The sequence below is a fragment of the Nycticebus coucang genome, chromosome 5 (genome assembly GCF_027406575.1).
Source record: "Nycticebus coucang isolate mNycCou1 chromosome 5, mNycCou1.pri, whole genome shotgun sequence".
Lineage (NCBI taxonomy): Eukaryota > Metazoa > Chordata > Mammalia > Primates > Lorisidae > Nycticebus > Nycticebus coucang.
In genome coordinates, this window is record NC_069784.1 from 64,780,383 (window position 1) to 64,797,445 (window position 17,063).

The following is a 17,063-nucleotide window of genomic DNA, read 5'->3' on the forward strand; positions in this document are numbered from 1 at the left end:
GATTCTAAGTGCAACTCTGGACACAAATTTGAGGTTAATAATCGAATCAAGGCTTCCTGTTGTTCAGCTAGCAGGGGAAGGACCTTCTCCTAAAACTGGCTCTGGCCACAGTTGGCCACACTGGTGCAGAAGGTGCCCCTCCAGGTCCACAGGATGGCACAGGAAAGAAAACCTTGGCTGGTAAGACAATCACACTCTTGTCAGAAATTAATTTTACCTAAACATGTATATAGTTTGGTAATGTAAACTACATTCAAACTACTTTAAAGCAGATCTTCAGAGCTTTTTTGTCTTAGAAATCTGCAGTTTTACAATCCTCAAACAACTACTTTTTTTCTCCTTTTCCCTTTCTAGCCCCTGGTAACCACCATCCTACTTTCTGTTTTTATGAATTTGACAACTTTAGATATCTCATACAAATGGGATAGTATAGTATTTGTGTATGTGTGTGTGTGTGTGTGTATGACTGGCTTATTTCAATAACAATAGCTTTGAAAATAAACCCAGGAAGGTGGTTAGAGAGGGTATAAAGAGTGAGAGGGAGGCAGGGTATGGTGGCTCTCAACTAGTATTTTGTGAGGCCAAGGTGGGAGGACTGCTTGAGATCAGGAGTTTGAGACCAGCCTGAGTAAGAATGAGACCCCATCTCTACTAAAAATAGAAAAATTAGCCAGGCGTGGTGGTGCACACCTGGAGTTCCAGCTACTCAGGTTGAGGCAGGAGAATCACTTGACAGAGCAAGACTCGGCCTCAAAAAAAAAGTGAGAGACATGTGGGCCAGAAGTGGAAGGTCCCTGGGATGTTCTTTTGGGCTGGGCCATGGTTGGCAAGACATGTTACAGCTGTAGAAGGTCCTGTAGAATGGGTCAGGCCCATCACCTCTGTCAGTAGCATCTACTGAGCATGTAAGTGGTTGGAGTTTCCATTCCCAGTACACTCTGAAGTACACAGAACCTCAGCAATTCTTGAGGAATTCTCATGTAAAGCTCTTTCTGGGGGAGGAAGAAGCTGGATAAATAAAGCTGCATTATTTCAAAGCCATCTCTGTAGGAATTTTGGGGCGAGTGCAGAAGAGGCAATGGAATGCGAGTGAACAGTCTCAGAGCTGCCCGCACCCCTCTGGAGGAGCGAAGTATGTGTAGAATGCGTGTCCCTCACGGGCTCCTGCGTGGGGCAGAGAAAGAAGGGAAATTTGGCTTCAAATCTGAAAGACAGTCTGTGAAATTGAGTCACATGTCAAAGGGGTCATTGGCAAAAAATGTCTGGGAACCACTATTACCCTCCAGCTGACCCTTGCAAGGCCACTCCCACCAATGCCACCTCTCATGTCACTGTGAACAGGGCTACATCTTCAGCATAATGGCTGTTTCTCACTGGAACTTCTATCCAGCCCTAAGAACAAGGGGGGCTCCTAGGCAGTTCCCAGCGGGGAGGTAGACGTCAGTGCAAAGTGGAGGTAACCTTTTCATCTGAGCTGACAGCTCGACCTGCTGATAGGTTGATTTGTAAATGAAAAGAAATTCTAATTAAAAGATTTTTAACAAGGCACTTGTAATTATCCTTGCTTCAGTCTGCTGTGAAGTTCTCCACAGAACTTGCAGCTTTTGCCTTTTTTGTCTATTGGACGGCTTTCCTCAGGGCTGCAGGGCACCCACTCATCTTGCCGCCCCTGCCTGCCCTGTCTCCCCTCCTGAACCTGCTCCCAGGCAGTTTTTCTCACCTCAGTTAATGGCCTCTTCCACTTTTCTGGTTTTTTAGGCCCCAAACCACAGTCACCCCAGTCAAACCCACAGGTTGCACACACACAGTCACAGCTCTTTCCCTTCTCTCACATCCCACGTCCAATCAGTTAGCAGGAAAAGACAAAGGCATGGAAATGGCGCCTCAGGCCTCAGATGACCTGTCTCCTCCCAATGTGCCTACTCTGACCCCTCTGATCCTGGTCTCTGTTCCTATGTCACCTGGTCAGTGAGCCCTTTCCTAACGACTATGTGTGAGATGTCAACTCCTGTCCTCACCAGCCATGCCCTTCCCCACTGTGTTTTCTCCTGTGACACTGATCGCCGACTTGGGTGTTTCCTGCCTACTGTCTGTCTTCTGCACCTGGGACATAAGCTTTGGGAAGGCAGAGATTCTGTCTGTCTGTTTGATGCTATGTCCCTAGCACCTAGAACTGTGCACACAGCAGGTGCTCAGTGCAAATCTGTTGAATGAATGGGGCAGCTCAAAGTCCTCCTTCAGGACACCACCCCGGCCACCCCATCTAAAGTCATGCTGGTCACTCTCTATCGTATCAGTGTGCTCTGTTTTACTTCCAGTACTGATAATGACATAAATCATCTTGTTTTCTTTGTCTTCCACATGAAATACAGGCCCATGAGAACTCCAGGTTACTCTGACTTATCCATCGCCACATTCCCAGCACTTAAAACGTGGCCTGGCACAGAGCAGGTGCTTAGTAAATACTTCAGTGAGGGAGGACCTTTGTGATAAAATATGTCCAAATCCATTATCTATTTGACTTAACATTTTTATCTTGAAAATGTCAATCCACAACAAAGATTAAAGGTATGTTTATTCACCTAGAGTGAATCAGGGATGTTGGGAAGAGTTAGATTGTGTTAAGTCACTGAATTTGCTAACTTCGTATGCTCTCCTCTCTCCATCTACAGCCATCTATACATGTGCACACACGCAACACACTCATACAATTTTCTAGAACCTTCTGGAGGTAAACTGCAGACATCGTGACGTTTCACCACTAAATATTTCTACATAACCAAAATACCATTTTCCCATCCCAGAAAAGTGATGCTGATATATCTCTGTAAGCTAGGATGACGCACAGTCTCCACTCAGACCTCCAGACTGCCCTGGGACGTCCTTTACACAGGCGTCCTTCAGTGTGGCATCCAGACAAGGATCACTCACTGCATTTGGTCCCATCAGCCTCCTTTCATCTAGCACAGTCCCCCCATCATTTCGTCTTTCAAGGTGTTTTTGAAAGATGAAATTTTTGAAAAGTTCAGATAAGTTGTCTTACAGAATGTTCTGCAGAGACTGTCTAGTCACAGTACTGTGCTCAAAAGTAAATCTAATTTACGCCCCCATTTTTTCCAGTTCAATATATAGTGAGTCATTTTTCTGTTTAAAATATTCAGATTTGCTGATTATCATCTTTTTGATTATATTTTAATTTCTTAACTATATAAAACATTCAAATGGTTCAAAAGCCAATACCAAACTAAAACACAGAGTCTCACTCCTATCTCTGCTCTTTCACTCCATTTCTATACACATTCTGTAGGGAACCATTTTTTTTAACTAATTTTTTGTTTAACTTTTGTTTCTTTTTACAAAGTATGCAATGTATACATATGTGTACATAATCACATGTTTTATATAAATACATTTCATTTCCCTTCTTTGGACAGAAGGGCATATACCACATATAGGGCAAATATATTTCTGCATCATGTTTTTGCCTTTTAAAGTATATCTTGGCTCTGCTCCATATTAGCTCACAGAGATCTTTTTCTTTCGTATGGCTCCATAGTTCATGGTGTGTGGTTGTACAAATTTAGATAACTTGTGCATATGTATTTGTACAAATCCATTATATTTTAGATTGAATCATGTTCCCACGAAATTCACATATTGAAGCCCTAACTCCGGTGTGACTGTATTTGGAGACAGGGGCCTTTAAAAGGTAATTATGGTAAAAGGAGGTCACAAGGGTATGTAGAAGTCATGTCCTAACAAGAAGAGGAAGACACAGCAGAGCAATCTCTTTCCATGTGGGCACCGAGGACAGGCCATGTGGGGACACTGTGGGAAGGCAGCTGTCTGCCGGCCAGGAAGATAGGCCTCTCCAGAATCCAGCCCTGCTGGCACTCTGACCTTGGACTTCTGGCCTGCAGAACTGTGAGAAAACGAATTTCTGCTGTTTTATCCAGGAACTGTGGTGTTTTGCTAATGGATATTAGTCCCAGCTGCTTGGGAGGCTGAGGCAAGAGAATCGCTTAAGCCCAAGAGTTAGAGGTTGCTGTGAGCCGTGTGACGTTACGGCACTCTAACCGGGGGTGGTACAGTGAGACTCTGTCTCTACAAAAAAAAAAAAAAAAAAAAAAATGCAAAAAAAGGAAGAGTTAAGTGCTAAAGAACTCCCACGAAAACAAGCTAAAGATTGATGAACAAATGTAAACATTGTAACCTGTTTGTACCCTCATATTAATCTGAAATTAAAAATAACTTAAAAAAGATAAAAGGTATTTCTGGAGAATCCTGAGGAGGAAATAAGGAAAACCAGCAGCATTCTATTGAACACAGAGGAGGTGACAGTTTGTATTAAGTCCTTTTAAAAATCAGCGTGGGCCGTATAGGCCCAGCTCCGTTAAAGTGTCACCTTCTATTCTGACTCAGTCTTCTGAAATCTCAGTCACACACTGTTAGTTGTCTTCTTCTACACCTTGGGCAGGACACAGGGAAGCCACCTCATCACTGCAGGGCTCAGGGAAGGTTGATTTGAGGCAGCTTCTCCTGTTCTCCTGACAAGATGTCTGTTGTATTAAAAATTCCTTTCTTACCTGGCAACCGCATTGTCTTAACAACCAGATCTCTGCATGATGAGTAACTAGACCTAGATTGAAACCCCTGTGGTCTTGACAACAAGTGCACATAAAGCACTGTGGATACACACCAAGGCTTGACGGCCTCTTTCCCTGCTTGTGTGCAGCCACACCGGATTTCCTGTGTCTCTGAAAGGCACGTCCTTATCCCAAATCTTCACGTAGGTACAGACCTCCCTCAGCTCATGTGAGGGAACAAGCCCTGACTATGCTCTCTGTCCATCATGCACTCCACTGCTAGACATATTCCTTAATTTGTTTTTCATTATTTTATTTATTGCCTTAAAATGTTCTAGTGAATGCCTATTGCTTATCTGATTAGGTCTAAATCCTTTTGTCTAAATTTCATTCTTTAATAGTGGGACCCCATGTAATTTAGGTGTATTTTGAATTATTTCCCCCATATTATAAGAATATTAGACAAGTCACAAGGCATCACTTGTACTCATTAAAGCTGGCTCCTAGATGCCCCAGGAGGGCCTCTTTCTGGGCCTTTGGCACACCAGTGTCCACTCCTGGAGAGTCTCTCTCCACTGTAATGAAGTCCTATCAGTCCTGTGAGTATTGATTTTAGGTGGTATAAGCTTCATGGAAGAGACGGAAGAAAAATCCGGTCCTTCCTTTCATGTGAAACGCTGCAGCACAAACAACTGTCAACATAACTTGGCACCTACAACTAATGCTCTCAAATCATTTGCCTTTGATTTCTACGGTTTTTCCTTTAGATTATTCAACTATATTGTTAGTTCTTTGAAAAAGATGTTCTTGCTTTTACATTTATAAGTTAACCCCTGAAAGAACTGACCTTTATGGATGGGGTCATGTGATCCACTCCTCTGGTTCTATGAAGTATTATACTTAAGCCGTCTGGTCCTGATAAGTTTCTGCTTTACACACACACACTCTCTCTCTCCTCTGAGGGTAATTCTCTATTTTTTTTTAACTTACTCCAGGGTCTAGCATCTTGTACTGTTATAAAATTCTCTTTTAACATAGCTGAAATCACCCACTTGTAGCTGGGATGTTGTTCCTTCTTATTGCCAGTGACTGAGAACATCTGGCCAACAAATGGGAGGCCTGGAGATACTTTGCTAAACAGAACTTAAAAGGCTGTTGCATTTCTTTACATGAATATCTTATAAATCTGATGGATTTAAGTCATCCAAAAAATCCTTGGAGTTACAAAAAGTGTGCCTCAATTATCTTACCTTAGTATCCTGCTGGTTTTTGAAAACTACAAAGTTCTAACACTGAATCTTGGTGTTCTGTGTTTTTTTTTTTTTGCAGTTTTTGGCCGGGGCCAGGCCTGAACCCACCACCTCTGGCATATGGGGCCGGCGCCCTACTCCTTGAGCCACAGGCACCGCCCCGTGTTCTGTGTTTTTAATCTTCCTATTTATAGGGTACTATCCAATTCCTGGACTAGTACAGAGCCACTACAGATATAAGCAGCACAAAGAACAGTCCCACAAGGTCTAAGGTGTTCGGTGTAGCACCGTTACTCACCAGGAGATGCCTTTCCTGGTGGTGGGCAGCTTTTCCACACAGCAAGACCCTTGACGGTTTATCCGTGAGTAGCCATTTTCCCGGCAGTTTAGTAACTTCCTGTTTTCCCTACCATTCTCTCTTAGTCACTAATAAAGAATAATAGTTTAAGTCCCTAGGTGTCAAAGGATCTCTCTGGACAGATCGTTGCAGTGGCCTGTGTGTGCCCTCCCAGCTGACCTGTGCCCCTCAACATGGCCTGACAGGCACAGTGTGGCCAGTCTCCACTGTGTTCTGCTCTGGGTAGTTGTAGCTGCTGATGCTGCCTCTGTGGATGATGTCATGTATACACCACCTTTAGGAAGAATAATCTACCATTTGGTTTTGCCTATGAGGAATGAAAAAGATAACGAAATCACTAGGACAAAAGTTATGGCTGAAAAATAAAGAATCAAAAAAAAAATTGAGTAGCAATGACATTTAATATTGTCCCTTATAAAACAGAAGATAAAATGAAACAGTTGTTACTTCAACAAGCTGGAGGCCTATAATTGTGACTGTCTGTATCCTTCCTTTGATTTTCTTCTAAATCTAGAAATTTTTCATTGGCTAAATCCTAGCATTTTTTTTCACCCCTGAGCCAGCTCTTTGGCTTACTTGGGAACAGCTGCTAATCAAAAAATGTACTCACAGGGCTGCATGTGGTGGCTCACGCCTGTAATCCCAGCACTCTGGGAGGCCAAGGCGGGTGGATGGCTTGAGCTGAGGAGTTCAAGACCATCCTGAGCAAGAGCGAGTCCCTGTCTCTAAAAATAGCTGGGCATTGTGGCAGGCACCAGTAGTCTCAGCTCCTCAGGAGGCTGAGGCAAAAGGATCGCTTGAGCCCAAAAGTTTGAGGTTGCTGTGAGCTGTGATGCCATAGCACTCAACCCCAAGGTGACTAGGACTCTGTCTCAAAAAAAAAAAAAAAAAGTGCTCCAGGGAGGCCTGGCTCCCTCCCACCTAGGGTGTTGATGCAGCCACGTTTTTACAGATAGTCTGCCAGGCTGCATGAGAAAGTCCATCTCAAAGAACAGAGCTCCCCGCATCACTAGCAAGCTTGTAGGTGGTGCCAATGTTAGTTAGAGAAACTGTCAACAGATTTTAGGAATATGGCAAAGTGATGAATTTTACTATGTGCACGAAGTTAATGGGAAAAAAAGAATGCTTCTAAAATATTAGGAGACAGGAGGTGCTACTATTTAGTTGCTCTACTCCTAAAAGCAAAAACAAGCCAGCCCTTTATCTAGCCTACAATTTGGTTAAGAAAACAAGAATGTAAATATAAAGGCATTAACTGATTAGTGCCCACAATTTTATTCTACTTTCTTTGTGCTTTTAAGAACAACTTTGATTTACTTCTTTAAAGTTACTTCTTAAACTGGCAATCATGCATCAACTCCAATGCCCGGGTATGGCCCATTTTATTAAAAAATTCCTGAATCAATTTCCTGGCTTATAAGGTATCCAACCAAGATTCCTGGTGTTCTCACCATAAAAAGGGCCTCTTTCAAAAGCTGCCTGCTTCTACGACCGCACACCCACAAGAAGTGCTGTGAGCACCTTGACAACAAAGCTGAAACCTGAGGAAGTCTGGTGGCACTCCAAGTTTCCGAATGGAATGCAATCCCATTAAGATTATTAGGTGACTTTATTGATATCCTCAAATTTGTGCCAAATGGTAAAGCTGCCAAAGAAAAGACAGAACAGAAATTGACTCTTGGATTCTAACTCTTGAGTTTTTTGGTGTGGGAACTGTGTTTTCTTGTAACTTGCTTAGAAATAGCAGTTTCAGTTTTTAGGAAGCAAAAGGAAATGAGATACATCATCAATGTTACTCTTCCGTTCAGCTTTCAGCCTAAATGGTCCTGCACATTTATTGGCAAAGTAGGACAGGTAATAACAACGAACAAGAAACCTATTCTAAGAAGTACTGGCTCTAGCGAAGCACCACCACGTCACGAGTGACTCAGTCATCTACCCAGGAGCAATTACTCTGCAAGGCTGAAGCTGTGCTAATTGGACTAACGGCCTGCTGCCAGCTCATGTTGGCATGACCTACAGTAGTCCTGGCCGACGGCCACTATGTCTTTTTAGCATAACTTTTTTTTTTGGGGGGGAGGAGTGTAATTTAGATGGGAAGTGGAAATAAATTTTTAAATTTCTCCCAAGTGTTATTTAACTTCTTATCATGAATTAAAAGTTTAATTAAGTGGCCTGTTAAAGGCCCAGGATCTATGATTAACTATGACAAAATAATAGTTATGAGTATTGCTTGAGTGAGGAACTTTATAGCTTTGAATTCTGTCTCTAAATTTATTATTACTTTTAATTGAAATAGGTAAGAGGCGCCACAATAGGAGAAAGAAAGAAGTGCAAGGGACATTTTGTTCATATACAGAGAAGTTTTAAAATGAATAAATACACTGGCAACTAATATTATAAAATTTAATGCAAATGACATTACTATCAAAGGCCTTGTTATAAATACATTTTAAAATGTTGATTATTGTTCAGCTAGGGATAAATAAATATAGTGAAAAGAAACCTCAAAACTGGCTTTGAAATCAGGTCACTTAAAAATAATTTTTAGATATGTCTTAGGTTTTTGTCTACTCAACTCCTACTACCATGCCAAAAGAGGAATGCATTTCTGCATAAGTTCTTTAAATAGGACTAACTGGCCTCAGGATTTAACAAAATTTAAGAGGCTTGGAAATAGCTTATGTGTCTCAGTTTTAAAATTAGCTATTGCTGTGGCTATTTTTACATTAGATTTTCCTCCCTCTGCATCAGCATCATCCCGAAGCCTGTGGAGATGGAACTGCAATAGTATCAGCTCCCTTCTCAGGGCTGTGACTTACTGCACACCCCATCTGAGACGGAGGCCCAGACTTCAGGGCTGGAAGTCGCCTTTGAGCTACTATAAATAAGCTCTGCTTTTAGGCATTTCAAAATTATCAGCATGGTTCTAGGACCAGCAAGCAGTTACCTGGAATATCTTGACTTCTTTTAATTTATTTGCTTCTTTTCTGGTCTGCTGCCAAATCTCACTAGTGCAACTTGGAAAACTGCACCACAGCTTTTAATGAGGATTCTGAGGTAACAGCCATTTCATCAGAGAAGACTGTTCTTTCCTTTTATGGGAGTAAAAACACCTACTGTTCCTATAGCACCAACCTTCCAAGAAGTTTAACATATCACATTTCATTAAGCTGAACAGCAGGCCTGCAAGTCAGCTAGCAACCAGCGTTGTTACTCCCTGCACACTCATACTGAAATTGAGGTCACTAATGTGAAGATTTCCTCAAAATCCTAACCCCTTCTGAAATGGTTATAGAGATAGGTGCTGTGCCTTCTACAGTCTGCCTGTGCTGGAGGTTACTGTCCTCACCCAGGAAAGTGGGGAAACTCCTGCTGCAGAGTCGGGGTGAGAGAACTGAGCTCGCTCCTGTGGAGTCCTATGTTCTCCTTTCCTGACCCTTTTGTCTCCCATCCTCATGGCCTTTCCCTACCTCTTAATCTGAATCTCTTCTCGCTTCCTGCTAGCGGGAGCTCTTCTCTCTCTTCCCCAGTAGGAACCTAGCAAAGTTCATGGACAAAACCTTCTAACCTCTAAGGTGCTCAGAAAGCCACCCAACTGCATCACTTCCAGAGAAGGACGCCACTTGCTGAGTCAAGTCTGTGCACTTGGTTGGTAGACAGCAACCTTTCTTGTGTACTCAAGGACTTGGGTCCAGCAGCTGGACTTGTGTCTCCTATGTCAAGTTTCCCCTCTCTTTTGGAACTTTCCCATCAGCCAGCTATCAGTCAGGATCTGTGGGGGTCACAGATAAAAACACTGAATTTTTTTTTTTTTTTTTTTTTTTGAGACAGAGTGCTGTGGAGTCATAGCTCACAGCAACCTCAAACTCCTGGGCTCAAGCAATCCTCCTGCCTCAGCCTCCCAAGTAGCCAGGAGGTGCCTGCCAGTATAGCTGGCTAGGTGTTCTATTTTTAGTAGAGATAGAGTCTCGCTCTTCCTCAGGCTATCTCAAACTCCTGAACTCAAGCAATCCACCCACCTCGGCCTCCCAAGGCGGGATTACAGGTGTGAGCCACTGTGCCCGGCCTCTAAAACATCAAATCTTAATGGCTTAACAGAAGTTTATTTTTCATTCACATCAGAGCCTAGTGTGAGTCAGATGGCCTTCCTGAGTGGCTCTCCTCCAGCGGGGCTGTCTACATCATCTTAGAGTTCTTTGACACCAAAATGTGTCTAAATGGATGGGAACTTCTACTGGTTTCAGACCAGAAGTGACGCATTACTTCACCTCCCATTTCTTTGGCTAGATCTACCCACATGCCTTTCCAAGTGTAAATTCAGTCTCCCTAAGAGAGGAAAACTGGGTGTGGCTGAGCACTGGGAATCTTCACTATAGTGTACAAACATGCTGGAAACCTCCCCACTTAAAAGAACACAGGAAAACTCTCTGACATTTCCCTCCAGCTACTTACCTACTTCTCTGATTCCTTTAATACGAAAGGCCTCAAAAGCAGCTTACATTATCTTTCTCTAGTTCTTTCTAATCAAATTGGGTTTTGAGCCTACTGCTCCCCCAAAAGTGCTCAATTAAATCACAAATGGCCTCCAAATTCTGGATGGTCAATTTTCAGCCTTAATCTTGGTTGACTGCTGGCATCAACTGATTGCTCTTTTCTCTGCCTTGCTTCTAGCACTCTCCACATTCCGCGTCTCCTCCTGACTCAGTGGATACTCCTCCTAGCACTCTGCACGTTCCGTGTCTCCTCCTGCCTTAGTGGATACTCCTCCTAGCACTCTGCACGTTTCACGTCTCCTCCCTCTCAGTGGCTACTCCTCCTAGCACTCTGCACGTTCCGCATCTCCTCCCGACTCAGTGGATACTCCTCTTAGCACTCTGCACGTTCCACCGTCTCCTCCCCGCTCAGTGGATACTCCTCCTAGCTCACTGCAGCTTCTGCATGTCCTCCCTGCTCAGTGGATACTCCTCCTAGCTCGCTGCAGCTTCTGCGTGTCCTCCCTGCTCAGTGGATACACCTTCTTGGTATACCCCGATGGCTCCTCTTCATCTCCCCGACCTCTTAGTTCTGGAAAGCCTGAGGCTCAATCCCATGACCCTTTTCAGTCTGCACTCACTCCCCTGGTAATCATACCCAGGGGATTTCAGTATTCTGATATTAAAACTTCTATCTCCAGGCTAGACGCTTCCATGAAATCTGGCCATGTCTATTCCAGCTGTGTACTAGGCAGCTCTACTTAGATGTGAGTACCCACTTTAGACTTAACATATACAAAAAAGAACTCCCAGTCCTGCCCCACTCTCAAACCTACTTCTCAGTCTTCCCAATCTCAATCAATCACAAATCCATTCTACCAGCAGCTCAGCCCCAGTCCTTGGTGTTACATATAACTCCTCTTTCCAATCTGTAAGAAACCCCCCTAAGTTCTGCCTTCCACATAATACCTGAAGCTGACACTGGCCACTGCTTCACTGCTATCACCCTGGTCGAGGCTGTCATGCTTGACCTGGGTTACTGTCTCTAACGTATTCCCCCTGGCCTGGCCCTGGCCCTCTTTCAATTGTTTTTCATCTTCTGGAAAGCTTCCAGTGGCCTCCCAGGTCATTCTGAGTAAAAGCTGAGAGTGTCCACTGAGGCCATAGTCCAGCCCCACCACCTGTCTAACTTGGGTCCTCCCACTCTGCCCTTGCTCACCCTGGTCCTGTGTGTCAAATGTGCCATGACTGTCTGCAGCCTCCAGGCCTCTTTCTTGCTTTTCTCTGCTGGCTCACACTCACCCTAGCAGTCAGCATGGCCAGCTCCCTCACCACATTCAGCCTCTCCTCAAAAGTCACTCCCTTAAACAGGCTTCTCTCAACCACCTACTTACAGTTGCAATACTGTACCCTGACAGTCCCCAACTCCTTCCCTGTTTTATTTCCCTAATAGACACTTCCCTAAAGAAGTGTCTCTGATGTTTGCTAATTTACTCTCTTTCCTCCCTGTCCTCACCAGAATGTGAGCCAGGTTCACCCAGCACCTAGAATAGTCCTTTTGGTACACAGCACAGGTCCTTGATAAATATTTGTTGAATAAATGAATAAGAAAAGTGAAGCCCAAAGGGGCTGACTGCTTTGCTCCAAAGCCCACAGTGTGGCTCCCAGTGCCTCAGGCAGCTGCATCTCAGCTTTTAAGATCTGCATATTAATCTTTCTCAGAGGGAGAGTCTCTTTCTCAGCCAGGTGTCTCCTTCAGAGTGTTTGTTCAGGTGGATGGGGGAGGTCAAAGGGTAGGCTCTGTGCTCCAGCAAAGTGACTGCTTTGCCTGTCTCATCCTGGGCAGGCCACTTCTCAGCCTATTTCCTACCAGAACTGTGCTCCCCTCCCCTGCAGTCATGCTTGAGGACAGAGTGCCACTGGCATCTTGTGCTGCCCACTCTGTGCTTGATGTGGGATGACATACAAGGACTGTCCAAAGGTAGTCATGACTGTCTTATTGCTTCCTTAAAAGACTGAGCCTAAACCATCCCAGAAACATTAACAGTTTTCATATCCTTTAAAAACTTCCAGACAAGAAAATTCCATGATTTCCTTGTTGGCATCTGTGTTTGTCAGAACTTTATTGCACCCTGTGGTTAAGACTTAACAACAAATGCCTTTTCTTTTCTGATCCTTCTGGGTCAGCTTTGCTTCTTGTTTAGCACTGAAAAGTGAGATTTTCCCCCAAAATGTTGAGAGGGAGAGAATGCAAGAGATAGGGAGTACAAAGCAGCAGAGGTCTGTAATATTTCTACCTAAAAAAATATAAGGTCCACCCACAAGGGTCACCTTTACTCCCATCCTATAGCCATTTTCCCCAGGAGCCCTTCTTCTCTAGAGGGCAAAAGGACATAGGAAACAGGCCACAGAAAGGTGACAGGGCTTTGACAGCAGCCTCCTGGCAGGTGCTCTTCCCTGGCATTCTGAGAGGGGCCAAGCAGCCCCTCCGAGAATAGGGCTCATGTGCAAATCACCATGGGTGGCATGTCTTCGAAGGAAGCACATCCCTTCCTGCCCTCTGTCCTCCACACACAGTAAAACTGAACTTCACAATCATGATGTCACTTCCAGCAGGCTGGCATCCTGCTCAAAATGGTCTCCATGGCTACAGCAAGGACGAGTCTGCTGAGCCATCTTTATCCTGAACAGCAGCGGAAGAGTGGCCCTGCAGCGCTTGGTGCCTCAGCCACTGTCTCTTCATCTCTTAGCATAAAACATATTACTAATTATCAATCAAATGGTCTGTTTTACTATGTAATGGAAGTACTAAGTACAATGGCTCATCTCCTACTATTTGCTGACATTCTTATCTAGGTGTGTTTTTTATAATTTTTATTTCACAATATGAAGGGGCACAAGTGTTCTTGTTACCGAGATGAACTGTATAATGCTGAAGTCAGGGCTTTTAACATGCCTGTCACCAGAATTCAAATCAACTTTTGATTTGATTCAGAAGTGAATGATTCCATTCCATCCCAGAGTGCTCGGATAATGGTCTTCAGTTCCATCTAACTTGCTGCAAATGACATTATTTCATCCTTGTTACTGCTGAGTAGTACTCTACTATATATATATATATATATATATACACACACTATATATAATATATAGAGTACTACTATAGTATATAGTGTGTGTATATATATATGTATATATATACTGCTATACGGCATGCATTTTTATTTATTTATTTTTGAGACAGAGTCTCATTATGTTGCCCTCGGTAGAGTACTGTGGCGTCATAGTTCACAGCAACCTCAAACTCTTGGGCTTAAGCAATTCTCTTGCCTCAGCCTACCAAGTAGCTGGGACTACAAGTACCTGCCACAACTCCCGGCTATTGTTTAGCAAGCCTGGGCTGGGTTCAAACCTGCCAGCCTTGGGTATATGTGGCTGGCGCCCTAACCACTGAGCTAGGGGCACTGAGCCTGCATGCATTTTTATATGAGGAGCTGACACTCAAGCCCTAGAAATTCTAGGGACCATCATTCCATTTTAGAAGAGAAAAAGAAAGACAATTCAGGTATTCCCTGATGTCTAGAAGGAGGCCTCTGTTTTTGCTTCTTCTTTCAGTTTAGAGGCTGTGCTGGCTCCAGGGGTGGCTCTCATCTGCTACTACTGGCATTGCCCATCAAGACTCAGGGTTCTGGAGTAGCTGCATGACTGGACAGTAGCTGAATTTGACCTCTAGTGACCAAGGAGGTGGAGTGGGGGCAGCAGTTTCATTTGGAAGTGTTGTGGGCCAAGGAGGAGTCTTACACTTGACCATGGTGGCCCCTGAGAAGAGCAGTGGTTGACCACAGCTGCCAGGAGAGTACAGAAGGGTCAAATATGAGAAAGGGAGCTGGGACTACAGGCAATCGCCACTATATCTGGCTAGCTTTTTCTATTTTTAGTAGAGACGAAGGTCTTGCTGTTGCTCAGGCTGGTCTCTAACTCCTAAGCTCAAGCAATCCACCTGCCTCGGCCTCCCAGAGTGCTGGGATTATAGGCGTTGATTGCCCAGGTAGGTTTAAAGATTTCTAAGAAGTTAATCTTTCTTACATTCTATGAACCACATGTCAGTAATTCCAGGCAGCTACTGATGAAGGCAGTGTTTGGAATGTTTGCTTATTTATCACTTTAAAAAAAAAAAACCTTCTTTATTTAAGAAGAAAAGGTATAGAAAAAAAATCACGCTTGTTTATCACTTAATTCAAATTCTACGAAACCATTCCTGAGCTCAGTGACCACTCAGCCTGGAGGGACTTTTCAGAGCAGCACATAGCACACTGTGGAAGACGATGCCCTGCATGCGGGGCCACGGGCAGGTGCAGAGGGGGGCTCCTCACAGGAAGCCTCAGCAATAAGACAGCTTCCCAACGAGAGCTCCACCGAGGGTTGGCTCGCATGAGGAGTGCCACTGGGGGTGCCTTGCACGCCCCACCAAGATACGTGGAGCTGGATTATTGGCAACATGAATTCACGTTTCATAGGGAACAGAAAGTGTCTATTCTATCTGAAGATTTCAGGAACATGACATGCAACCAGAATGTTGTAATGGCTGGGAGATGTAGATGAGGTAGGGACAACAATCGCCTTACAAGGTTAGGAAGAAAGAAATTCAGCGCGCAGCAAAGTCTCACTCAACTGGAATACAGTCAAAAAGGTCAAACAGATTTTGTGTGATGCCTCTTACTTTTAAAAAGCACTCACTGGTACAGAAATAAGTAATTATCAGGGATTTGGTCTAAAAAGACACTTAAGGCTATGTCATACACACGTGTAGCCTGTCTCCTTTTAAATCACTCAAAGACTTCAGAATTTTAGGGTTTTTATGGGTAAGAACTGGGGCTCAGAGAACTTCAGTGACTAGACCAGGACTTAAGTGCTAAAGTGGGGCTGACTGGGGCTTAGGGCACCTGGTCCAGGGAGTCTCAGGAAGGGCCAACAGTCACTGAAGAGAGATGACATTATAGGAAGTAGAATTTTCACTTGCATCTACATTTTAGTATAACTTAATTTTTTAAAAACCAGTAAAAATATATATATGAGATGAAATGGTTCTCAAATGCAGAACAAATTGACCATAAGGCCCACCCTCTTCTCCAAGACCACTCTGGATAACTGAACTCTTCAAATATTTCCAGAGAATTCTAGAGTTGCAGTAAATAAGGGGCATTCTTGCAGCCATCTAGAGAAGTAAGGGCTTTCCTTAGATTTGGCAAATGTGTCCCAGGGCGTAGGCACGGTGGTGAGAACTTTTGTATTTAGTATCCTCTCACGTACTGGTCACAGCCCCCTGACTGGTCGAGCCACCATCAGTGCAGATGAGGAAAATGAAGCTCAGGGTCCCTGGCCAGATTCCAGCTGCCACACCCTGGCATCCACACATGACTTGGTAATGATGCGCCACCCCCATCACAGCCCCAGTCGTGCCACCTGCAAGTGGTTTGTCCTTCTGTTTCTAGTGCTGGGATCTCTCTAGCTGTCCACTTAACAGTGGTACAGGGAGGGAATGAAGCATCCCTGATGAGGATGCAAGGGCCCTGATGTGAAATGCTGAGTCCTCTTTTATGTCAGCTGGCTGCCCTCCTGCTCAGCAAGGTGACAGCAGGTGCTGCCCAACAAGGGACGGGAGTCCCACGACCCCTCACTCCCCAGGCCTGTGTGACCATTTGTTTTCTATGCTGACTCTGGTGCCCTTCTGTGGAGCAGGTGCTGCCCCATCACTGTCACATTACAACCTGTTCCACTCTCTATTTGCCAGGCCTCTGAAGGCATCTGCGTTGGTGACCTCTGGGGTTTCATGCTAGTTGTGCTTATTAGCACCTAACATCTGGACACAAGGTCTGCAGCTTCTCCCAAGACTGCTGTGAAGAGCTGCTCAGTGGAAAGCCGCAGCACTGCACAACTTGGCCCTATCTTTAAAACCCCTGATGTGAGCTGCACTCCTGGAAGCTTCCCAGTGGGGATGTGGTACACAATATCCCTTCCAGCTCCTGCTCAGCCAGTTTTCTATAAGTTGATAAACATCCATTAATGACCACACAAACAAACTAAATTACAGTACCTCCTCAGGCAAGCTGACCACCAAGTCATTTTTTGTCTGTCCGACCAGCGCCTGCCAGAAGTATTCACTGCATGCAGCCAGTACAGCCCGGTGGGCCCGGAACTCCTTCCTCTCCACGATCAAAGTCACATCACAGAGAATGTCCTTTTTCCGCTGGTCATTGAGGCCCAGGAGGATGTTGGCACAGTGGACTGTGGACTCATATACGTACATGGGGGAGTCAGGCTTCTCATCCACAGACATGCCGTTCACACCCTGAAAGAAAGGAAGCCGAGTCACTGGGGCTGTAGAGTCAGAGAG

The 17,063-nt window shown here is 44.5% G+C and overlaps 1 protein-coding gene across 5 annotated transcripts in view; it reads right to left on the reverse strand.

Moving 5' to 3' along the window:
* BACH2 (BTB domain and CNC homolog 2) overlaps nt 1-17,063 on the reverse strand; it is a 431,172-nt gene that overhangs the window by 89,105 nt on the left and 325,004 nt on the right. For all 5 annotated transcript variants that reach the window (XM_053591945.1, XM_053591947.1, XM_053591946.1 and 2 more), the window contains one exon: nt 16,764-17,018. In XM_053591945.1, coding sequence (XP_053447920.1) covers nt 16,764-17,018 — 255 coding nt within the window. The remainder of the gene's footprint in view (nt 1-16,763; nt 17,019-17,063) is intronic.